General features: G+C 41.7%; 1 protein-coding gene across 1 annotated transcript in view; it reads left to right on the top strand.

Moving 5' to 3' along the window:
- Window positions 1-24,693, top strand: part of LOC115150108 (E3 ubiquitin-protein ligase rnf213-alpha) — a 62,129-nt gene that overhangs the window by 35,462 nt on the left and 1,974 nt on the right. The window contains exons 27-66 of the mRNA XM_029693039.1: window positions 158-342; window positions 432-587; window positions 974-4,576; window positions 4,670-4,800; window positions 4,904-4,999; window positions 5,144-5,268; window positions 5,398-5,520; window positions 5,655-5,707; window positions 5,835-5,979; window positions 6,242-6,377; window positions 6,509-6,700; window positions 6,789-6,919; window positions 7,688-7,845; window positions 8,313-8,522; window positions 8,873-9,060; window positions 11,536-11,656; window positions 12,295-12,395; window positions 12,660-12,839; window positions 12,925-13,091; window positions 14,980-15,082; window positions 15,214-15,328; window positions 15,444-15,630; window positions 16,479-16,675; window positions 17,482-17,604; window positions 17,748-17,858; window positions 18,140-18,382; window positions 18,635-18,728; window positions 19,504-19,538; window positions 19,629-19,732; window positions 19,840-19,996; window positions 20,330-20,504; window positions 20,913-21,007; window positions 21,185-21,433; window positions 21,581-21,710; window positions 21,856-21,936; window positions 22,133-22,313; window positions 22,541-22,742; window positions 22,873-22,950; window positions 23,061-23,258; window positions 24,350-24,442. Of these exons, the coding sequence (XP_029548899.1) occupies window positions 158-342; window positions 432-587; window positions 974-4,576; window positions 4,670-4,800; window positions 4,904-4,999; window positions 5,144-5,268; window positions 5,398-5,520; window positions 5,655-5,707; window positions 5,835-5,979; window positions 6,242-6,377; window positions 6,509-6,700; window positions 6,789-6,919; window positions 7,688-7,845; window positions 8,313-8,522; window positions 8,873-9,060; window positions 11,536-11,656; window positions 12,295-12,395; window positions 12,660-12,839; window positions 12,925-13,091; window positions 14,980-15,082; window positions 15,214-15,328; window positions 15,444-15,630; window positions 16,479-16,675; window positions 17,482-17,604; window positions 17,748-17,858; window positions 18,140-18,382; window positions 18,635-18,728; window positions 19,504-19,538; window positions 19,629-19,732; window positions 19,840-19,996; window positions 20,330-20,504; window positions 20,913-21,007; window positions 21,185-21,433; window positions 21,581-21,710; window positions 21,856-21,936; window positions 22,133-22,313; window positions 22,541-22,742; window positions 22,873-22,950; window positions 23,061-23,258; window positions 24,350-24,442 (9,152 nt within the window). The remainder of the gene's footprint in view (window positions 1-157; window positions 343-431; window positions 588-973; window positions 4,577-4,669; window positions 4,801-4,903; window positions 5,000-5,143; window positions 5,269-5,397; window positions 5,521-5,654; window positions 5,708-5,834; window positions 5,980-6,241; window positions 6,378-6,508; window positions 6,701-6,788; window positions 6,920-7,687; window positions 7,846-8,312; window positions 8,523-8,872; window positions 9,061-11,535; window positions 11,657-12,294; window positions 12,396-12,659; window positions 12,840-12,924; window positions 13,092-14,979; window positions 15,083-15,213; window positions 15,329-15,443; window positions 15,631-16,478; window positions 16,676-17,481; window positions 17,605-17,747; window positions 17,859-18,139; window positions 18,383-18,634; window positions 18,729-19,503; window positions 19,539-19,628; window positions 19,733-19,839; window positions 19,997-20,329; window positions 20,505-20,912; window positions 21,008-21,184; window positions 21,434-21,580; window positions 21,711-21,855; window positions 21,937-22,132; window positions 22,314-22,540; window positions 22,743-22,872; window positions 22,951-23,060; window positions 23,259-24,349; window positions 24,443-24,693) is intronic.

Raw genomic sequence — 24,693 nt, 5'->3', positions numbered from 1 at the left:
GAAAATGATTTGATATTCAGTATTTTCACATGTTGAATTTCATGAACACTAATGCATTCATCCTCACAATACTACTATGAGTTTTCAAACAGAAATTCTTCAATGCCCGTACATACAGTCTTTGTAGAGCTGAATCAAATGTTTTATTTATCTGCAGGAAAATCTCTGTACATACAAAGGTTGTATGATAAACTGGAGGGAACCATGAGAATAGGAACCACATTCCACAAATGCATTCGCTTAATTGAGCCCAAGGTTGATGAGCATATCATTCTTCGGTCCTTGTTTGACACACCAGAGAAGAAGGAACACAAAGTCTTTCATTTTGATGTCACATCCTCAGTAAGGATACTTGGTATTGTTAAGATATTGAAAATGTTTATATTTTTCTGTTACATGTGCTTTATATGCTTGCTATTTATGTTATTCAGGTACAGAAAGGACTGCATGAATTTCTGTTCAAACTGTTCTTCCTGCGTTACCTGGCCGATTCGGATGGGCTAATGTGGAAATGCAGCAGCAAGGACTTGTATGTCATCGAGACACTACAATCCACACATGAACTGCCCAGATCTGCCTCAAGAGCTGTAAGTGACAATCTATTTGTATTTTGTCATGTCATGTGAAATGGTTGGATGTATACAGTTAAATGTCCCTACCAAACCACCAGTGGCTAGTGTGTTAACATACAATTATAACTCGATGTTGAAGGGGATACATCACCCAAATTACGAAATCACGTAATATTTTCTTTACCTTGAATGTAGTCTATGGGGTGCAGTCTACAACCCAATATTTGGCTTTGTTTACTTAGATACGGTCACCTACGTCTAGCATTAACATGGTTTTCACACAGCAATTGTAGTATATCGTAAAACTAGTTATTATATACTTTTTGTGTTAGACGTCCCATTTGTGTTGTGTTGGTAGGGTTTGCCAAAATACTTAATATGGCATGTATTTGTCTGTCTAGGATCCGATGGGACACGTTCCTCTCTTTGAGGTCTTTCCAAAGGTCTTCTGCCGTCCCCCAAAAGAGGTTATGGGGTTGGAAATGAGAAATGGAGATGATCCAGAGCTGAAAAGTGAAGACCCACTCATGGATGACCAGTGTTTTAGGAGTGAGGCCTTTCAAAGACCATACCAGTATTTAACACGGTTCCACAGGGGTGAGAATCTTGACAGCTTCACCTACCAAAGAGTTGAAGGAACTCATGCAGAGTGCCTTCAAATGCTCTTCATCTACTGTGGCATAAGTGATCCGTCCTGGGCAGAGCTGAGGAACTTTGCCTGGTTCCTCAATCTTCAGTTGCTAGACTGTGAGACATCGGCCTTCTGCAACTTTCAGTTTATTGGAGACACTCTTAGGGGATTCAGAAACTTTGTGGTTGACTTCATGATCTTGATGGCCAAGGACTTTGCCACTCCATCTCTCTGCATCACTGACCAGAGCCATGGGAGGCAGCAGATGGACCTCAATGGACTCAACGAAAGGGATCTCGCCCCGTTCCTCATCCGAAAGAGATGGGAATCAGAACCACATCCATATATCTTCTTCAATGATGACCATGCATCCATGACCTTCATTGGATTTCACCTACGGGAGAACAAGAAGAATGGGGTTGATGCCATTAATCCATCAACAAATGTGGTGATCAAGAGAAACATTATGACCAAAGATCTGTACAATGGCCTCAGACGTCAAAGAGTTCCATTTAACATTGACTTTGACCAACTTTCTCGGGCAGATAAGATTGTGCGTCTATGTAGTGTGCTGGGGATCAAGTGGCCAACAGACCCTGATGAAACATATGAACTCACCACCGACAACATACTGAAGATGATGGCAATTCACATGAGGTTCAGATGTGGCATTCCAGTCATCATAATGGGGGAGACTGGCTGTGGGAAGACACGACTCATCAAGTTCCTGTGTGAGTTGAGAAGGAGTGGAGCGCCCACCGAGAACATGAAACTGGTCAAAGTTCACGGAGGAACTACATCTGACATGATCTACACCAAAGTGCACGAGGCAGAGGCTGTTGCGGTTGCCAATAAGGAGAAACATGGTTTTGATTCTGTTCTTTTCCTTGATGAAGCTAATACCACAGAAGCTATAAGCAGCATTAAGGAGATCCTGTGTGACAACACTGTGCAAGGACAACAACTTGGCTCCCAAACTGGACTGCAGATCATTGCTGCATGCAACCCTTACAGGAAGCACACAGATGAGATGATCAAGAGGTTGGAGAAAGCTGGTTTGGGTTACAGGGTCCGAGCTGAAGAGACTGAAGAAAGACTTGGATCAATCCCTCTTCGGCAGCTGGTGTATAGGGTCCAAGTGCTTCCCCCAAGCATGATTCCTCTGGTGTGGGACTTTGGACAACTCAATGACCACACAGAGAAAATGTACATCCAGCAGATTGTGCAGAGAGTTGTGGAAAAAAATTCAATCAAACGAGTATCCATCAAAATGATCACTGATGTACTGTCGTCATCGCAGAGATTTATGCGACAGAGGAAAGACGAATGCAGCTTTGTCAGTCTCAGGGATGTGGAGCGCTGCATGCAAGTGTTTGTGTGGTTCTACAAGAACCACTCAATGTTTTCTGAAGAGTTAAGGGCATTCTTCCAGAAACAACCCCGGGAGGAGAGGAACAGGCGTGACCAGGTACCCCCACCTGCTAGTGATCCAGTTGATTGGTCGCTGTTGATGGCTGTTGGTGTGTGTTATCAAGCCTGTTTAGAGACAAAAGGTGAGTACCAGAAAGAAATCTGCAAATTCTTTCCCCATGTCCTCCCCCCAAAAATGAAGCAGGAAATCTCGCTCATGCAGGATCTTCTCCTAAGTGGGGTCCCAATGGGAGAGACAATAGCAAGAAACAAGGCTTTGAAAGAGAATGTCTTCATGATGGTGATCTGCATTGAGCTACGCATCCCCCTGTTTTTGGTTGGCAAGCCTGGGAGCTCTAAATCTCTGTCCAAAACCCTGGTTGCAGATGCCATGCAGGGCCAAGCTGCACATTCTGAGCTGTACAAAAGACTCAAACAAATTCATCTGGTGTCCTTTCAGTGCAGCCCTCACTCCACGCCAGAGGGAATCATCAACACATTCAAGCAATGTGCCCGTTTCCAAGAGGGCAAGAATTTGGAGGAGTACATCTCTGTTGTTGTGCTAGATGAGATCGGATTAGCAGAAGACTCCCCCAAAATGCCTCTGAAAACACTGCACCCCTTACTGGAGGAAGGCTGCATTGATGACGAGCCACTGCCCCATAAGAGGGTTGGATTCATTGGTATCTCCAATTGGGCCTTGGACCCTGCTAAGATGAACAGAGGCCTCTTTGTGTCCCGTGGTGACCCAGACCAGAATGAGCTATTCGAAAGTGCGAAGGGCATATGCTCATCTGACAAGATGATTCTGGAGAAGGTTAAGCACCTCTTCAAACCCTTTGCCAAAGCATATATGAAGACTTGCAAGAAAGGCAAAGGCTTTTTCGGCTTACGTGATTACTACAGTCTGGTCAAGATGATGTTTGCCATCACCAAGATCTCTAAGCAGAGCCCTGGTGTGAACCAAATCATTGAAGCAGTCCTGAGGAACTTCAGTGGAAGGGATGATGTGGATGCGGTGTGTATATTCACCAAACAGCTGTGGGGCAAATCGAATAAACCTGCTTTGGATGGGATCAGCACTATTGACCTGGTGAAACAAAACATAATTCCAATTTGCCAAGACGAGGAGTGCCGATACCTTCTTGTCCTCACCAAAAACTATGCCGCCCTCCAGATTCTCCAGCAGACATTCTTCTCAGACCAGAGCCATCCAGAGATCATCTTTGGTTCCAGCTTCCCAAAGGATCAAGAGTACACTCAGATCTGCAGAAATATCAACAGAGTGAAGATCTGCATGGAAACTGGCCAGACTGTTGTGCTTCTGAACCTTCAGAATCTGTACGAAAGTCTCTATGACGCTCTCAACCAATACTATGTTTCACTTGGGGGTCAGAAGTATGTCGATCTTGGATTGGGAACCCATCGTGTGAAGTGCAGAGTTCACAAAAACTTCAGGCTTATTGTCATTGAAGAGAAGGAGGTGGTCTACACACAGTTCCCGATTCCCTTGATAAACAGACTGGAGAAGCACTACCTGGACATCAACACTGTCCTCAAGAATGAAGGGAAGGAGATTGTCAAACAACTTCAGGAATGGGTCAAAGTGTTTGTCTCTTTGAAAAGCCAGCAATCCAAGACAAACAGATATCTTCCAACGGATGTCTTCATTGGCTACCACTCAGACACATGCTCCTCTGTAGTCCTTCAAGTTACAGAGAAGATGAAAGATGAATCTGACATTTCTGACCTTCAAAGAAGAGTCCTGGATGAAGCCAAGTTCATCATGCTGAACTGTGCCACTCCAGATTCTGTCATTCGTCTGGATGGGACCAAATTGTCTGATGTTGAGACAGAGAAACTGACACAAATATATTTTGAGGAGCAGAAGCACAGATCCCTGGCTGACTTCATTGCATCTCACACACGGCTGGGGGAATGGTGCCATGCCCACTTTACAGAGGTAATTCACTTGACTATTTTATCTTTTGAAGAATATGGATTGCATTGAATGCATCTTGTATTTTTTTCACATCTTTTTTGACTCTTTGTGAAGGTCACAACGTTTTCCCGGCAATTGACAGCAGGAGATATCAAACAGCTCCAGAATATCACAGAGCTTTGCGACATCAAGCTGCTCTCACTGCAACAGTTTGACACAGAGCAGTCCTTCCTCAAAGAAATCAGGTCTGCTTCAAAAGTTCAGCTTATTTTTTTACATTTGTATTTGTGTTACTGTGTAGATCATTCTTGAGAAAGATATTAGAAAATAACTTTGTTCCCTCTCTAGACAATTTCTTGACTCTACCTCTGCCGACAAAGTCCTCATCATCCAAATTGACTATGATGAGGCTTCCCAGAGCATGAACATTCTTGCATCTGCCAAGTGAGTATTTTCTTTTTGGATTTGTCATCACAACTATTGGATATTAACTAGTCTGATAGATTTGCAAGATCCTGTTATATATATATAGTGTAGTGTTTTTGTGTCCTTTTTTTCTGTAAACTTTTTTGGGTTTTATCTCTTTAGGTATTCGTCCATTAATGAAATCAACAAACCAAAAGCTAATGGTGGCAATGGAAGGGTGTTTGTGTACTTTGTTACCAAACTGCCTCGAATTGAAGGTGGAACCTCCTTTGTTGGATTTCATGGAGGTGAGATTTAAATGTTGTATAACATGCTGATATGATACTATGACCTAGCACTCCACAGAGAAAATGTTATCCATTCTGAAATGTTTTCAACGTTAAAGAGCAAGTTCCATCCACTTTGTTTTTGCAAAGGACCCTGGAAATCAGTTCACATTGATGACCTTAGAAGATCCAAAGAGTTTGTATCAGATGTCCAGTCCTTGAGAAACCTACCCATCAGCCAGCTGTTTGAGGACATGAAAGAGCCCTGTTATGGTAAATTCACTTGAATTGCTATTATACTCATTAGCACTAATGCCGTAGTTAATGACAATTATTTTCAATTAGAAATAACTGAAAATAATTGTTTGAAAGTAACAGTTTATATATAACTTTCATTTTTGATTAAGCTATGCAAACCGATACAGACACAGACTTCGAACCACCTGCACCAAAGCACTCTGTAAGTATAATTGTGGTGTTTGATGTTGCAATCAAAAACATGGATGTACTAAATGTTGCAAAAGTTTGTATAAAGTTTATAGGTATGGGTGTGTGTTATTCATCTGAGCGTGTTGTTGTTGTTATAGGCTGCGTTTGAAGTCACAGATCTAGTGCGAAGCTGTGTGCAGAGTGCAGTAAGCATGCTCAGAGATCAGGAGGACAGTGGAGCTCTCAGCACCAGGAGGGTGGAGATCCTGCTAACACTTATGGAAGATAGTGAGGACCTGAAAGGTTAGGAACTAACCCACAGTATTCCAGTGTTTTACTGTAGCTCCAAGACCCAAGCACTGTTTCAATGGTTAAAGACCAGACCTAGAACGTTTACTACAAAGGGGTACATGAGGGGTTCTAGAGCTATGTGTTGAATTTTGTTTAGACATTTTTGGCCCGAGACAGACTTATCTCAGATCGTAACGGCAAGCCAATAATATAGCTAAAGTTAATTGACTTTTACATGTATTGATATACTTGATCTCTGTATTGTGCCCTAAAGCTGTGTTCCTGAAAACCCTGAGGAGCCGCCTTCACTCTCTTCTGAAGAACCACGAGAGAAACATCCCCTCCCCCAAGTACTGGGTCTTAACAGAGGCATCCAACATCAATGCTCTTCAAGAGGGGGGAACTTTCACGTATGTTAATCAATGATACTGCACTGTTAACTCAGCTCACAAAAAGTCCATAATTTCATTCATGTTCAAATGGTAATTTGTTCTCATCGTTTAGGAGTATAGTCCGTCCATATGCTGTATGTGTTCCCCAGACAAACTCTGTGGAAGAAAATCCAAGCAGTGGTCACACCCGTTTTGGCGCAGTTGGTCTCAGTTATCGACAGGGACTGTAATCTGGACCTCCTCCTAGATGTCAACTGTGGGGAAGAAGTCAAGAAACTGTGGCTGGAGATATTCGGCAGCAACGAGATGCTTGATATTCCTCTTGTGAAAGTGGATTCCAAGTAGGTGGTTTTGCTCATGTGCGATGGAGCAAGAGTATTTCTGTGTTACCACGAGGTCCAACACACTCTATTTGTGTAATTCCTACAGTTCTGAGTCTAAGACCATTCTGGTACAGAGCCATATCACAGATGAGAGGACCATGCGCTCCAGTATGCCCTTCAGCTGGAGGATCAGAGATATCCTGGATGAACTAATGATGCAAACTCAGCAGCACGAAAGTAAATAATCGAATGCCTTCTTTTTTTCCTGAAAGATACATTTAGATTGTTCTTAAATGCAGCTATCAAAACTTACCAAGGGAGATTCAAATGATAAATGTGTCTTAAAGTTCTTCATTTGCTGTTGTATGTGTGTTAATGTAAACTGGGTGGTTCAAGCCCTGAATGCTGATTGGCTGAAAACCGTGGTACTTAAGGACTCCCAAGTGGCGCAGTGGTCTAAGACACTGTATCTCAGTGCAAGAGGTGTCACTACAGTCCCTGGTTTGAATCCAGGCTGTATCACATCCGGGCGTGATTGGGTGTCCCATAGGGCAACGCACAATTGGCCCAGCGTCATCCAGGTTTGACTGTGGTAGGCCGTCATTGTAAATAGGAATTTGTTCTTAACTGACTTGCCTAGTTAAATTATATCAGACTGTATACCATGAGTATGACAAAACATGTATTTTTACTGGTCTAATTACGTTGGTAACCAGTTTATAATAGCAGTAAGGCACCTCAGCTGTTTGTGATATTTGCCCAAAAATACCACAGCTAAGGACTGTGTCCTAGCACTCAGCGTTGAGTCGTGCATAAGAACATCCCTAAGCCGTGGTCAATTGGCCATATACCACACACCCCCTCAGGCCGTATTGCTTTAACAATGATCTGAAATATTAGAAAGGTTATCACTATGTTTGTGTGTTTCTTAACTCCGATATCTAATCACTTACAGTATTTTTAGTTGCAGAACTTGCATAAACTTCACAACATTTTTCTCTGAAGGACACAGTCCTAGGCAGTTCGAGGAATTCTTTCCGAAAATCCCCCTTGGTCAGTATATGGCTACAATGGATGAAAAAATGCAGAGGGAACTTTTTCAAAGGTACCTGCAGGATTTCATTGCCATGACGATGAAAGTGGCTTCAGCGGGGGAGTTAAAGGTATGTTATTGCACAGTTCTTCAACATGTTCATACAAATAGTAAACCAAGCAAAGCTCTAATGCTGCATTTAGACGAGGGAGGCAAAAAAAACGCAATACTAGTCGGCATAGCAGGACAAGAAAGCAAATAAGAGGGTGACAGCAAAAGCAAGCCAGCAAGACGCTATGCATTACTATGGCGATTTCAGTAAACAAACAGTGCAAATCAACATCCGGTAGAAGGCAATGCTACGGCAGATGGAAAAAGATTCCAGTCTACCGTGGCGGCTGACGGCGTTCACTGCCAGTGTCAACGGCATTTATCTCATAGAAAACAATGACATCCGGTTTGCCGTATACCTCCTACCTTCTAAACACAGTATTAGACCCATTTAGGAATGGGTCGTTTATATTTAAAGTCAGATTTGATATAATATGCCTACACATCAATTAGGTGATCCTAATGAATATGTAACACTCTTCCCAGCTTCTGTGTGACGCCCTGAACAGCTGTGTGAATGAGCTCCGGAGGCGACGAAAAGCTCCAAGTGAAGAGATCCCATCCATACCCCTGATCCACTCGGCCTACCACATGTACCGCACCCGCCTTCAGAACCTGTCCAGGATGATGTCCCTGCAGCCACAGGTGGCCCTTCACTTGCAGCGAAACCCACAAGTGAAGGATAGCCCAGTGATGGTAGGTTCAGAGATTTTCCGCACACTGCTACATTTAGTTATGTGAAATCAGTGTTTAGGGGCAAAATGTTTGTGTTTATGAGTGCATGATAGTAGTTGAACTTTTACCAGGGTATTGAAAGGAGGCTTCCTACATGCTATTAGAAATGTCATATTATGAAATGGTTTGTTCCGGCCAAGCAATCTGATTGGTCAAAAGTGTGTTCCAGCCGTATTGTTGTTGAGCACTTTATCACTATGTGATCAGTCCGCCTGTGGCTTGTTCCTAGTGACCGACCGCATCACATTGTGCCAGACCTGCTCTTGTGCTATTGCTTTAGTAACCATTTCTCTGCCTCACTCTACCAACAGGTTCTGGACGTGTATGCAGCAGTTGCCTGTGTTGAGCAGCTGGAGCCTCCTGCGTTGGACTCTAATACCCAGTGCCAAGACTGGCTGAAGCAGGTGAAAAGACTGCAGGGGTCTATAGAGCTGGTCTGCTCCCAGGGAAGCCTGAGGCAGTATGGAGAGAGGAGCCAGGAAATGTTTAACTACATCCGGTGAGAGAAATGGCCATTTGAAAGACTAGAGAGAACCAAACATTAGACTTTTTATTTTATTTTACAATTCTAAAGAAAAACATTTTTGATGCAATAACGCAAGAACACATGATATTCAAAAAAACAAGAACCGTAGCAGTTGCAGTGCCTTCAGAAAGTATTCCCACCCCTTGACATTTTGTTGTTTTACAGCCTGAATTAAAATTTGATTAAATTGAGATTTTGTGTCACTGGCCTACACACAATACCCCATAATGTCAAAGTGGAATTATGTTTTTAGAAATTAATTCAAAAATGAAAAGCTGAAATGTCTTGAGCCAATAACTATTCAACTCCTTCGTTATGGAAAGCCTACATAAGTTCAGGAGTAATTATTATTCACATAATACATTTCATGGACTCACTCTGTGTGCAATAATTGTGTTTAATTAACATGATTTTTGAATGACTACCTCATCTCTGTACCCCACACATACAATTATCTGTAAGATCCCTCAATCGAGCAGTGAATATCAAACACAGATTCAACCACAAAGACCAGGGAGGTTTCCCATGCCTCACAAAGAAGGGAACCTATTGGTAGATGGATAAAAAAAGCAGAAATTAAATATCCCTTTGAGCATTGTGAAGTTATTAATGACACTTTGGATGGTGTATCAATATACCCAGTCACTACAAAGATACAAGCGTCCTTCCTAACTCCGTTGCCAGAGTAAAAGGAAACCGCTCAGGGATTTCATCATGAGGCCAATGGTGAATTTAAAACAGTTACAGAGTTTAATGGCTTTGATAGGAGAAAACTGATGATGGATCAACAACATTGTAGTTACTCCACAATACTAACCTAAATGTGTCGTGGAAATTCATACTGAGAGAGACTTTGTCATTTCTTCAAACAGTCATCTTTATTTAATATCGATTAATTATTGCAATAATGAAACTAGTCAAACCAACACTCTTGACTGTTGGGCCGAGCAGCCTAACCTTTACAGAAATGCAGAGTTTTTTATATAGCTGACACTAAGAATGCTTAGTCATGGCTGGTTCCACCCCTCCCAAGCAGATCAAGGGGCATCATAAGCCACTCTGGGTTCATCCGGTCGTTATCTGCAGGGGGTTGTTGTCTTAACCCCACCCTGGCTTAGTTTCCCAGTTGCAAGGATGATTTTGAGACAATGAGGGATTGTTCTACTCCTAAGCTATCTCTAGTAAAACACATTCTTGTCTATGCAATGCAGTAGTTAACTCATTTGTCAGCTCAAGCCATCTATAGTGACCATGCGCCCAGATTAGCTGCAGGGAACTAGAGTGGAGACCATAAAAACACAGCATTAGTAGGACAGAAATGTCTTAAATTAGTTAAATATTAATTGTTAACCATTAATATCAATTAAATCATGTAAATACATAATTGTTCTATCACAATTGACAGAGTGAAAAGAAGGAAGCCTGTACAAAATACAAATATTCCAAACATGCATCCTGTTTGCAATAAGGCACAAAGTAAAACTGCAACACAATTGGCAAAGAAGTTCACTTTATGTCCTGAATACAACGCGTTATGTTTGGGGCAAATCCAACAAAGCACATCACTGAGAACCTATCTTAATATTTTCAAGCATGGCGGTGGCTGCATCATGTTATGGGTATACTTGAAATCATTAAGGACTGAAGAGTGTTTTAGGATAAAAAGAAATGGAATAGAGATAAGCACAGGCAAAATCCTAGAGGGAAACCTGGTTCAGTCTGCTTTCCACCAGGCACTGGGAGATGAATTTACCTTTCAGCAGGACAATAACCTAAAACACAAGACCAAATCTACACTGGAGTTGCTTACTTAGAAGACAGTGAATGTTCCTGAGTGGCCAAGTTACAGTTTGGACTTAAATCAGCTGAAAATCTACGTCAAGACTGGAAAATGGCTGTCTAGCAATGATCAACAACCAAATTGACAGAGCTTGAAGACTTTTAAAAAGAATAATGTGCAAATATTGTACAATCTAGGTGTGCAAAGTGACTTACCCAGAAAGACTCACAGCTGTAATTACTGCCAAAGGTGATTTTAATATGTATGATCTCAGGGGTGTGAATACTTATGCAAATTAGATATTTCTGTATTTCATTTTCAAGAGTTAAAAATAAATAAATGTATATTTAGTCATTATGGGGTATTGTGTGTAGATGAGAGAAAAAAAATATTTCATCAATTTTGAATTCAGGCTGTAACAGAACAAAATGTGGAATAAGTCAAGGGGTATGTATACTTTCTGAAGGCACTGTATCTTAATACCTGTATTCATTTGTGAGTTTGGTCGATAGGTTGCGTCTTTGACCTTTCTTTTTGATGTAGACTTTTAAGAAAAATATTTTAGGTTTTCTGTATGATAAACTTTTATTACAATGTAATTGTACTTCTCCCAGATATGTCAAATTCCCCCAGAATTAATAACGATTTGTCCTTGTTTCTGTTTCCAGTAATAATTGGAACCACATCTGCATCCTCTCTCTGTTTGTGGAACACATGCTGCTAGGCTTTGAGTTTGAGGAGAGGGAGCTCAAGCCTCTGGTCCTTGATCACACTCGTACCTTAGGCAAAGTAAGTTTATCTTGTATATTTTGTTTTGACTAACTTAATATGCTACTGAACGATATTCTATATCACCATTTTCACATTTGTACTCTTTAAGTTTTTGCTTATGTATGGTTTATTTTCATCCCATATTTCATGTTTCACACCCTTCAGACTTCATTTGCACTATGTGATCTTGAGCTTTGTAAACAGTTCTATCCAAATATAATTTTTGGACAGTCACTAAACATTGTGCTTATTTAACTTGTGGGCTAAATCAGGCTCACACAGAATGTTTATTGGTAGACTTAAACAAATCTACTGGTTATGGGCTTACAAAACAAATACACCTGTACCATGTCAGATATAGAGTTGAAATGTATTCACCTCACACTCATGGTTATGGGCTTAAAGAAAGTTCAGATGTATTCCATTTTGAGTTTGCATCCCAATACTACACGTTATATACATCACCGAAGACTGAAATATAACAAAACTGTTTAACATAGAAACACCGGATTTCCGGCATTTATAAAAAAAAAGTTTATTCATTATGAAATTATGAAAAATATTAATAACATTCCACCCATGAGGCCACTAGGTTATTTGACTGCACGAAAGGGCTACTTCATTTATTGGACTGCTAATTGTATCTTGTATGACAGATTCTGTCAAAACATTCAGACGTCAAATCTGAGGAACCCTTTGCAGCCGTCATTAAAATACTGAAGTCATGCAAGAAAGGAGCAAGTGATCTTATTTGCAAGTAAGGTCCAATTGATTTCTTTATTTTGTTCTAAATGGTATTTATATAATTTGTCTGTGTTATTTGCTGTCGCTGATAAGCTGTCCCTTACGGAAAGAACACATGCATTTTACATGTGAACACATTTAAGTGTTCCAAAAACATGAACGCATTTAAAATGTTCCAAAAACATTTGAAATTAGATTTTCCACATGTGAAATCATGTGGTTTTTCTGTAAGGGATATACAGAATTTGATGTTATTACCATATCTTGTTTCACTTAGATTTGGTCTCCAGTGCCCTGTGTGTATGGGGGAACCAGAGGACCCCGTGGACCTGCCCTGTCACCATATTTTCTGTCTGACCTGTGTCAGAGTATGTGTCTATGTGGGCCAGATGTACTGCCCCGTGTGCGAACAGGAACTCCCAGATGACTTTGAGGTGAAAGTGTCTGAAGACGTACGGTGGGTGTGTTTTACAGTTTTGACTATGGATACCGGGACAGTACTTTCTCATTGAGTGTCTAATCTGTCTCCTATGGTTTTGCAGAGCTTGCATCACCCTAAATGGCCAGTTCAGACAGAGTTGCAGTGCGTTTTTCATAAACCTTGTCACTACTGTGTGCTTCAAGGACAACATCCCCCCATCAAAGGGTGTCATCCTGCAGCTGTTGTCCTTCCTCATGGTCGAGACAGACCCGATCCCACTTATCAGAGGTACCCCCCCCACACACACACATATATATATACAGTACCAAATCAAATTTTATTGGTCACATACACATGGTTAGCAGATGTTAATGTGAGTGTAGCGAAATGCTTGTGCTTCTAGTCCGACAGTGCAGTAATATCTAACAAGTAATCTAACAAAATCACAACGACTACATGAGTAATGTAGGATATGTAAACATTATTAAAGTGGCATTATTTAAAGTGACTTGTGATACCATTATTAAAGTGGCCAGTGATTTGAGTCTGCATGTTGGCAGCAGCCTCTCTATGTTAATGATGGTTGTTTAACAGTCTGATGGCCTTGAGATAGAAGCTGTTGTTCAATCTCTCGGTCCCAGCTTTGATGCACCTGTACTGACCTCGCCTTCTGGATGATAGTGGGGTGAACAGGCAGTGGCAGGGTTTTTATTTATTTGTACTATTTTGGAATGTTGTATTTTTCATAATTTAAAAATTCTTAACAAAAAAAATGCTGGAAATCCGGTGTTCATAGGAAACAAATAGTACTTATGGAATCATGTAGTTACCCAGAAAAGTGTTAACCTTGTCCAACCGGGATTGGTTGGACAACAACCAGTGAGATAGCACAGCTCGAAATAAAAAATATAATTAACAGGTGTGCCTTGTTAAAGGTTAATTTGTTGAATTTGTTTCCTTCTTAATGTGTTTGAGCCAATCAGTTGTGTTGTGAGAAGGTAGGGGTGGTATACAGAAGATAGCCCTATTTGGTAAAAGACCAAGTCCATATTATCGCAAGAACAGCTCAAATAAGCAAAGAGAAACGACAGTCCATCATTACTTTAAGACATGAAGGTCAGTCAATCCGGAAAATGTTAAGAACTTTGAAAGTTTCTTCAAGTGCAGTCGCAAAAACCATAGAACCGTAGAGCGCAAAACACCAGTCTCAACGTAAACCGTGAAGAGGCGACTCCGGGATGCTGGCCTTCTAGGCAGAGTTGCAAAGAAAAAGCCATATCTCAGACTGGCCAATAAAAAGAAGATATTAAGATGGGCAAAAGAACACAGACACTGGACAGAGGAACTCTGCCTAGAAGGCCAGCATCCCAGAGTCGCCTCTTCACTGTTGATGTTGAGACTGGTGTTTTGCGGGTACTATTTAATGAAGCTGCCAGTTGATGGCTTGTGAGGTGTCTGACACTCTAATGTACTTGTCCTCTTGCTCAGTTGTGCACTGGGGCCTCTCACTCCCCTTTCTATTCTGGTTAGAGCCAATTTTCGCTGTTCTGTGAAGGGAGTAGTACACAGCATTGTACAAGATCTTCAGTTTCTTGGCAATTTCTCGCATGGAATAGCCTGCATTTCTCAGAACAATAATAGACTGATGAGTTTCAGAAGAAAGTTATTTGTTTCTTGCCATTTTGAGCCTGTAATCGAACCCACAAATGCTGATGCTCCAGATTCTCAACTAGTCTAAAGAAGGCCAGTTTTATTGCTTCTTTAATCAGGACAACAGTTTTCAGCTGTGCTAACATAATTGCAAAAAGGGTTTTATAATGATCAATTAGCCTTTTAAAATGATAAACTTGGATTAGCTAACACAACGTGCCATTGGAACACAGAAGTGATGGTTGCTGATAATGGGCCTCTGTATGCTTATGTAGATATTCCATAAAAAATCTGCCATTTTCACCTACAATAGTCATTTACAACATTCACAATGTCTACACTGCATTTCTGATCAATTTAATGTTATTTTAATGGACAAAAAATGTGCTTTTCTTTCAAAAACAAGGACATTTCTAAGTGACCCCAAACTTTTGAACGGTATACACACACACACACAATTGACAGATTGGATTACGACTCAATAAGTATTTGTAGCTGTGCTCTAATTTTATTGTCTTTGTACCAGCACAAAGTCAGATACACACCAAAGATTTCTCACCATTCGATGAGTCTCTGGACAAAAATCCTGTAGTGAGATCAGTGATACTCAAACTCCTGCTCAAGTACAGGTGAGTGAACCAGAAAAGCTGCTTATATCATTGTAATGTTGCTGTAACCAGTAGCACTATTCAAGGTTTCAGATTAGGTATGGTGTCAAAACACTATCCTGAATTTAACTCATTTGTGTTTTGTTTTTTAGCTTTGATGAAGTCAAGGAATATCTGCAGCAACATTTGACATCGATAGAAGAGAGCAACATTGTTGAGGCAGAAGATAAAAATGAACTGTATGCGTTGTACATTAACTGCCTTGAGGTATGATCTGATTGGGTGTCCATGCAAGCAGTCAAGACTGTTGCCCAATCAGAATAACAACATAGACCACAACTGCAGAATGATTATATGACTATTATACAACTTTCTTTCGCAGGACTCATTGTTGGAAAGAATGCCACAAGAATACACCTGCCTTCAGGAAGAGACTGAGTTCTTGCATCACTTCCTGGACTCTGTCACTGACTCGGCTGAGACGGTCACAATAGAGTACCTGCAGCAGATTGCTAGGGTCCGCCTGTGCCTGGGCAAGGCTGCACACCTTCTCCATAGCATGCTGTCTGGTGAGAAAATGTATTAAAAAGTTCTGCTCCATGTTGGTTAAAAATTGGGCTTGTTGGTAGAAATTAATTCAAATAGTGTTTTTATTTTGGAATATAAAGATTATTGAAACCACTGGGCTCGGAACTGATGCGATTACCAAAATTAAAAATCAGATTTATTTTTCGAAGGTCCTGTAACAAGGCCTCCTAGTAGGAGGGGGGGGTGTAGGAATCAGGAGCAGGAGAGCAGAGAAGTTCCAGTGGCACACAACGTTTAATAAGACGGTCTCGAACTCACAATACAAACAAGTGGGAAAACACGCACCAACGTAGTCGCCACCCACAGGGGATAAATTGCGCACACGGAGGAGAAACCTCGACTCCACAAACAAAGTCTCGTAAGCACACGGTAACATTTACCGAAAATATAAAACGAAACCCCGTGGTGCAGGCACGCACCCTTAACATGCAAATACACAACAAATAATCCCGCACAAAGCCTAGCCTGCAGCGGGGTGTATATAAACCCACCGAAATCAACTAATCTGAACACAGGTGTGAGAAAACAGACAGACACAAACGAAAAGGAAAATGGGATTGGTGGCAGCTAGTAGGCCGGCGATGACGACCGCCGAGCACCGCCCGAACAGGGAGAGGAGCCACCTTCGGTGGAAGTCGTGACAGGTCCACACACAAAATATTTACTTTTATTTTTTAAATATATTAATTTAGAGGCAACAAGAGCAACAACTAACATTGTGGCCATTAGGCCATCACAAGTGTGTGTCATGGGGAATGTAGAAAAGACTTGCAATAAGTTTGACTGACTGATCCAAGACATGTCCTGAAAGAAGTGTCTGGTCATTCAGGGCCATGTGAAAGTCCTCAGGATGTGGTTGAGGAGTTTCTTCGTGCTGTTATGAACCTGTGTGAGAAGAGTGTGAACGACTGGTACCGGGTCTACCTGATCCGCAACATCAGCAGACAGCAGGGTGTAGAGTGTGTCCAGAGGATGCTGAAGGAAGCCCAGTACAGGTGGCTTTTCCCTGAAGAAATACATCAACAGGTACAATAGTAACATATGGCTTTCTTGAATGTTTTATAAACCAAATTTTTAACTGTTGAAAAATCCTGTATTTATTTTCCTTTCATTAAAGTACTTGTTAAGTATATTTTAAAGTGGAATGGAAGACTACACATATATCATATGATCTCTCTGTAAATGAACCCTTGCAACGAAGAACCATATATGTGACTGGTTACAGGAGCGTTTGACACTAGTTCATACTTCACAGTAGGACCTCGCGTCTGGCTGCGATAATGGTGGAGTTGACCATGCTGATGGTTGGCCATGCTTTTACATGTACATTATTTTAGAGACGGATGGGGCTAAGGCTTAAGAGGGTGTGAAAAATGCTGAATGGGCGTAAACAAATAAGAGCTCTCTAGCAAGTGTGAAAATTGTATTCACATTTTTCAAGGGCATTTACTCCTCTATTTGTCTCCGAAGTGGGATAACAAGTTTAATCAACTTTCAAAGCAGCATAACTTTCCAATGTTTCCTCCAACTGCAGTGTATGATATACCATTTTGAAGCTCTAACATTTGAAATAAGCCCCCCACAGAGAAATCTGGTCACATATATGTGCGTTGTGAAAAATGCAGATATTGTCAAATATTTTCTATTTTTTTGTGTATACCACATTGTGTCATTATTTAAGTCATCACACTTCTGTCTTTTAATTATACTTGCCTGTTTTTTGATTTCATACTTATTTTCCATACTTTTTTATAAGGATTCATGTAGTCGATATATATATTTTTTTTTAACACATACCGTATATGGTTGTTCATCTGTGGGATTATGTGCAGAATGAAGATGGTGGGCAGATGGACCAGTATCTGGTCTATGGAGAGCAATACCTGGCTATACGGGAGGCTGTTGCCAAAGCAGTATTAGAGGGCACTGTGGAGGACATAGAGAAGAAGTGTGAGGTATTAGTGCAATTCCACTCAGCTCTCTAACACTGTCTCGTGCATTATTATTATTAACTGGTTTGAAAGCATTTCTAATCATCTGAGGTAATGCCTCATTGATAAGTGGATAATCCTCCGCTCTGTGTCTGTCTTGTTTATAGAGATCTACTGCACCTCCAAAGAGGCGGACCTTGTATATCCTGCTGGCTCTTTTCAGAGAAGTCACCAGTCTGTACCGAGCAGCCAACACAGGCCTCCACCCCAGCCCTAGGGTAGGGCACACATTGGACTCTGTTGTTGATGATAGAAACGTGGCAAACTAGTTACATTTCAACGTTAGATTTTCATATCATGTTGCTAATTTAAGTTAAATGTGACCTTTTCGTAGATTCCTGAAAAGTCCCCGCAAATCTCAATCAACCCATCTTGATTGTCCCAGAAAATATGGTTGATTGTCCCAGAAAATGTTAGGATGAAATATCTCATATGCCTAACTGAACCCTCAGTCCACACACAGAGGTTATATTTAGCCATAATGGTTGTCCACCCTCAGAAATGCCAGGAACTTGAGTACTTCATCCAGGGTTCAAGGTACCTAGATCCCAAGCCGGTGAGGGACTTTGCCATGGCATTGGTGCACAACAGGATGGGAGGACTGAGTGTCCATAATGACCGTACCGGTGCAGAGCACGTCCTTGTAGAGCTGGCTGTCCACCTGGCCGCTGTGCTGCTCACTGGGACAGAAGGGGTGCTTACACCTCTTCAGCAGCTTGGCCTGACTCCTAATAACATGCTGGTATGATCCATCTCACCTCCGTCTCATATTGGCTGCATCCCAATTGTCCACCCTTCTCCCGAAGTGTGCACCTGCACACTTTCTTGCATGGATTAAACAATGGTGGAAACTCACTGTAGCCAATACGTACACCAATCCAATGCTTTTTCGGCAGAAGGGTGGAGAATCGAAACGCAGCCATTGTTTTCATAAACATTTTATTCCAAGTTGAATATGAGGGTTCTGTCTTTATCGGACTGTCTATTCCAACAGAGAGCCTTCATACCCACGATGCCTGAAGACATGCTGGCTATGGCCCAAAGGGTTTTAACACAGACTGGAGGCCTTCAAGCACTCACCTGGTATTGTAAGTACAGTGCCCATATAAATGTTGGCGTGCCCTAACTATAAAATGTGCTTTCTCAATTCACCTGTGGCATTGATTTTGTTAACCTTTTACTGCAGTGGGCTAAATCAGTGTTTCTTGGTAGTCTTAAACAAATGTACTTTGAAACAAATGTATAAACCTCACACTCATGGTTATGGGCTTAAAGAAAGTTCAACTGTATTCAATTTTGAGTTTGTATCCCAATATTACACTTTATATACATCACAGAAGACTGAAATATAACAAAATCGTTTGACATAGAAACACAATTTTCAGCAGTATTTTTTTGGTATGTTTATTAATTATGAAATTGTGAAACATATTCATAACATTCCACCCATGATGTCACTAGAGGGCGATTTGGTCATTTGACTGCAATATGCTACAATATGTAAAGCTTGCCTGAATAATAACAAATTACTTAGATTTACAAAACACTTTCTTAAGAGCTCACTTCATCCACTACCAAGAACATTCACCTCAGCTTTCAGGTTGCAGTAGTGTCCTAATGTAGACGTATCTCATACTGATCCCTACTAAATAACAGCTATTGAAGAATTGCTGCATAGAACACATATTGTAAGCATTATAATAACACATTATAATGACTCATACATGCACATGACAAGTATATAAAGCATTATACCTGTTGGTAAAGTGTTACCGAATAATTAAATGATGAGTTGTGATGTATACTGAGTAAAACATTGCAAAACTAAACATGAACATTTTTATTGACCTTTGTTCTCTACAGCCTGTCCTGAAGGACACCCTTGTGCTGTTGGTGAGGTAAGCACAGTTCTTAATGTAAAATTCAATTGACAAACATTCACAATGTTAAATAACTCCACAGCAGACTAATTCGCCCCCTCTTTGCAGTGTGGTCGCCCCACCCAGCTGGCACGCTGTCTAGAGTGTGGGGCAGTAGTTGGAGGGAATAACCATGTTCCTGTCAGAGGTTTCAGTGCTATGGGACTGCAGCGGTAAGTTTGTTCCCTGTGGTGCTTACAAAAAGGGATTCCTGTTGATATTGTTGCTAAAGCATCAGATTGACAGATACCATGTTGAATGACTGAACTTGTCCTCTTAGGGGAGATCTGACAAGGACTGGTCACATCCTAGGAGATCCTCAGAGGAGGGACAACCCAGACTTCCAGGACACCAAAAACATGTCCCTTACCCCCTTCACCCTCATCAGGCTGCTCACCCATCTAGCCATGCTGCTAGGGGCCTCAGAGCACCCAAAGGTACGCCTGCTTGTCTGCCAATGGCAGCCCACTCTTTCTTGTATTGTGTACAGTGTACCAAACTACAATATAGTGGTTATAGAGTTATATAGAGTAATATGGAGTTGTTGTTTATCATTCATGTTCAAGTAGTTTATTTGCCATTGTCTACTCAATTAGTGTATAAATAATTAAGCTTATCTACTAATTCTAAGGTTTTGATGGAAGTAAAATACAAACGAGCTGTAAAAAATGACATATAGAAGATGAAAATACTGAAAGACAAAATATATAAAAGATGACAACCTCGGACTACAGTATTTCACAATAATAAGATATCTCTCTTCTTTCTAGTCCATCCAGCAGATCATCCAGCCTCCAGTTGCTGACCCCTGTGGATTTCTGATTGTTCACCTGCTAAAGGATATGGATCATGTGACCAAAGCCCTGGGGAAGGGAACAGATGGCACGGTCACCACCATCCACCTGATAATCAGATCCATCCTGGAGTCACCACAGACCAATCCATGTAAGGCCTTTCATTAATGCTCCGATAAATCCTCTGACAGGTATACTTTATTATCATATTTTAACTCAATCAAGTTTTTAATTGTATACTCACAGTCATATTTTAACACAATCAAGTTTTTAATTGTTTACTCACAATCATATTTTAACTTGAATATGCTAATAAACTATCACATTTTTTACTGTGAGCGAGAGTTGCACCTTTTCCTTTCAAATACCGATGTGATTTTGGTTGCACCTCGTCTCACTTTGGTTGAGCGCCTTCCACTCCTTTCCAAACATATTGAAACAATGAAAGTCAAAGCAAGTTAATTGTTTGAAATGAAACTAAATCTAAATCACACACCCGTGTACTTATAACACAGATACCAGTAGCTACCTCATGGACTCTTTGTTTCTTTGTTTCTAGGGATGGCTGGCTATGATTCCCAACTCTCAACTAAAGAGGCCAGAAATACCTGGGAGACAACCGTTGCTACTGACATTATCACTCCTCAGTTGAAGGTGAAACCTTTGGATAACATTTGAAGTTAGCTATAGTTTGATTAAAGATCTATTTGATAAAAAATATATTCCAGCTATATTCCAAGTCAAAGATAAGATTGCACCTTTGAAGTGACAAAGAGTTTCACTTTGTGTGTGTGTCTGTGTGTACATACCTGTGTGTGTTTGACATCACAGCATCTTGACCAGCGGCTGAGAGAGGTGAATGCCACAATCAGAAATGACTCGCGTGTCTCCTCTAACTTCATCATGAGGGTGACATTTGGGGATGAGTGTCTGTTGTCCTCGCTGCCTCGGGGCTCCCAGGTCCACTGTTCAGGAGTGTGGAGCTGCAGAGAGAGGGTGTCCCTACTCAGCCTCACCCACATCGTAGAGCAGAACGACGGAAAGGACAAGCTCCCTCTACTATGGAGGTTCCTACAGAAGGTAATCCGTCACGAAACCTGTGTTCTTTCTTCCTTTTGTAAATAGATTTTCTAAATCTTGCATCTTTGAATAGTTTCTAAGTGAGTCTGTGACGTTTAACTCACATGATCTCCTGCATTTTCCATAAATATTTTGGCGTTTTCGCAGGAGGCAGAGTTCCGGCTGGTAAGGTTCCTTCCAGATATCCTGGCCCTGCAGAAGAGTCTGGTGAAAAGGTTCCAGAAGTCATCAGACTTGATGAATGACTCCATTAGAGAGTTCATCCAGAAACAGTCAGGTAACGTCAACTGTCCATCAGAATGATCCATCCTTCGCACTATGCAGCATAGTTATCATCATATTATTGCCGATTGCCAATTTGAGACTAACTTATGAAAAGCAGAATTGAGTGATATAATTTATGGGGTTTTGTCTTCTAACAGCACCGATGAGAGTGTGCTATGAGAAACGAATCCAGATCTTCCTGGATACATGGAACTTGCTCAGAGTGTCAGTAGCCACCAGTGAGTTACCCTTCTTTGACTACAGTCCTCTGTAAAACAGGACAAAGATGGCCATTCAACCGGAACATTGTCTGTGCCTGAAATGGCCTTCTATTCTCTACATAGGGCCCCGGTTGGAAGTAGTGCACTATGTAGGCAATAGGGAACCATTTTGGACATAATCATTTTCTTTATGTGTGTGTGTTTGGATGTGCAGGTGAAATAAAGATCCCAGAAGAGTTCTGGAAGGAGGATTTGGACCAGGACAGTGACCTACAATACCTCCTGCCACGGCGCCAGGGTCCAGGCCTGTGTTCCACCGCTCTGCTCAGTCACCTGGTGGCCCTGCACAACGAGCTGCTTCACGCTGTGGATCGCCACACTGGGGAAGACACCAGGTACAGCACTGCCAAGGAACCAATCACCCCTCCCATGCCACCCTCCCCATCCCAAACAAACCCACCCACCCCCAACCTTGGTTCTAAACACAATAATGATTTTTTTTTTAAAGGTAGAATGGAAATGAAAGATATTTGGAACTAACACTGGGTTTGTTTACTGCACAGCCATCAGACAGTTTATCCAGGGATATAAAAAGGTCTTTAAGTACTTTCTGCTCCAACAGCTACAAGGTGAGTCTGTCAGAACTGACAGAGCTGCATGTGATCCGCTATGAAGTGGAGAAGGACCTGCTGCCCCTGGTGCTGTCTAACTGCCAGTACAGCCTGGAGCGTGGCAAGGAGACCCTGTCTGAGTACGACCTTCCCAAGATCCAGCAGCAGGTCCTAACCCGCTTCCTGCAGGGCAAACCCCTCATCACACTAACTGTGAGTCCTGGCTTCTAATTAAGGCCCCAGACCCTTTCTTCTTGTCTACCCTCTGGTGCTTACAGATCTGAAATGACTGGAAAAATGAAAGCAATGCATCACTTACTGAATCCAATGTGTTGACTTTCAGGGAATCCCGATTCTGGTCACCAGACACGAAAGAGATTACGAAAGCATTTTGAAAACAGTGAAAGGAAAAGTGTCTCAGGCAAGTTTTACAGTAGCATTATTATTACTTGTATTTGTTGACACACCATTGTGACGTCATGTGAATACATATCACATTTCAGCGGTACAATGTCATTGTTGTTTTCCCAGGAGCGTCTGCCGTCCCTGACCCTCACAGCCCTGTCCAGGGATCTGGAGTCATACAGCGAGGTCTGTGATGCCCTGAAGGCTGTGGAGCTGGCTCTGGGCTTCCTGTCCATGACTGGGGGAGATACCCACATGCCCTTGGTGCGTTACCTGGAGGACACGCTCAGAATGAGCGAGCAGAACAAACCACACTTCTTAAAGGTGACCATGTTTATTTGATATTGTGTGTCAGATTGATCAGCTGGAAAGAAATACAGTACAACCTCTAAGATATAAATCTAAGAGTTAGACTGCCTGGTAAACTGAACAGGCAAACCTAAGAGTTAGACTGCCTGGTCCACTGAACAGGCAAACCTAAGAGTTAGACTGCCTGGTAAACTGAACAGGCAAACCTAAGAGTTAGACTGCCTGGTCAACTGAACAGGCAAACCTAACAGTTAGACTGCCTGGTAAACTGAACAGGCAAACCTAAGAGTTAGACTGCCTGGTAAACTGAACAGGCAAACGTAAGAGTTAGACTGCCTGGTAAACTGAACAGGCAAACCTAACAGTTAGACTGCCTGGTCCACTGAACAGGCAAACCTAAGAGTTAGACTGCCTGGTAAACTGAACAGGCAAACCTAAGAGTTAGACTGCCTGGTAAACTGAACAGGCAAACCTAAGAGTTAGACTGCCTGGTAAACTGAACAGGCAAACCTAAGAGTTAGACTGCCTGGTAAACTGAACAGGCAAACCTAAGAGTTAGACTGCCTGGTAAACTGAACAGGCAAACCTAAGAGTTAGACTGCCTGGTCAACTGAACAGGCAAACCTAAGAGTTAGACTGCCTGGTAAACTGAACAGGCAAACCTAAGAGTTAGACTGCCTGGTCCACTGAACAGGCAAACCTAACAGTTAGACTGCCTGGTCCACTGAACAGGCAAACCTAAGAGTTAGACTGCCTGGTAAACTGAACAGGCAAACCTAACAGTTAGACTGCCTGGTAAACTGAACAGGCAAACCTAAGAGTTAGACTGCCTGGTCAACTGAACAGGCAAACCTAAGAGTTAGACTGCCTGGTAAACTGAACAGGCAAACCTAAGAGTTAGACTGCCTGGTAAACTGAACAGGCAAACCTAAGAGTTAGACTGCCTGGTATAAGAACATACAGGTGTTCCGAACAACCTCCCTTCTAATGTGTTCTTATCTCTAAGATTCAAAAGATCTGCGTTGTGTTCAGTGTACCAGTCATTGTTGCCAGTATTCAGTATATGTAGTCTAACGTGTATGCTCTGTGCTGTCCCATTACTTTAGGCTCTGGGCAGATGCAGTCTGAAGCACTGTGTGGCTCTGTGGCAGCTCCTCTCTTCCCTCAAATCAGAGAACATGCTGAAGAGTCTGAAGAGGGTAACCAACAGCTTATCACACATACTAAAGTAATATACGTGACACAATTATCCTAGAAAGCACTCGCCGGCTCTATCATTGAAACCATGCTGAGAGAAGTTTCAGTGTTTTTCAACCCTAACATATTACTTTGGTCAATTTTAAGTAACGATTTGCACAGATGAAGAAGGGTGAATCCATAGCCATCGTTGGGTTTGATTCCCAGTCATGCTGTGTGACACCACTGTTGGTCTGGATAGCTCTGAGTTTCA

This window comes from Salmo trutta, chromosome 16 (assembly GCF_901001165.1).
Source record: "Salmo trutta chromosome 16, fSalTru1.1, whole genome shotgun sequence".
Taxonomy (NCBI): Eukaryota; Metazoa; Chordata; class Actinopteri; order Salmoniformes; family Salmonidae; genus Salmo; species Salmo trutta.
This window is presented reverse-complemented; position numbering and strand designations above follow the sequence as displayed.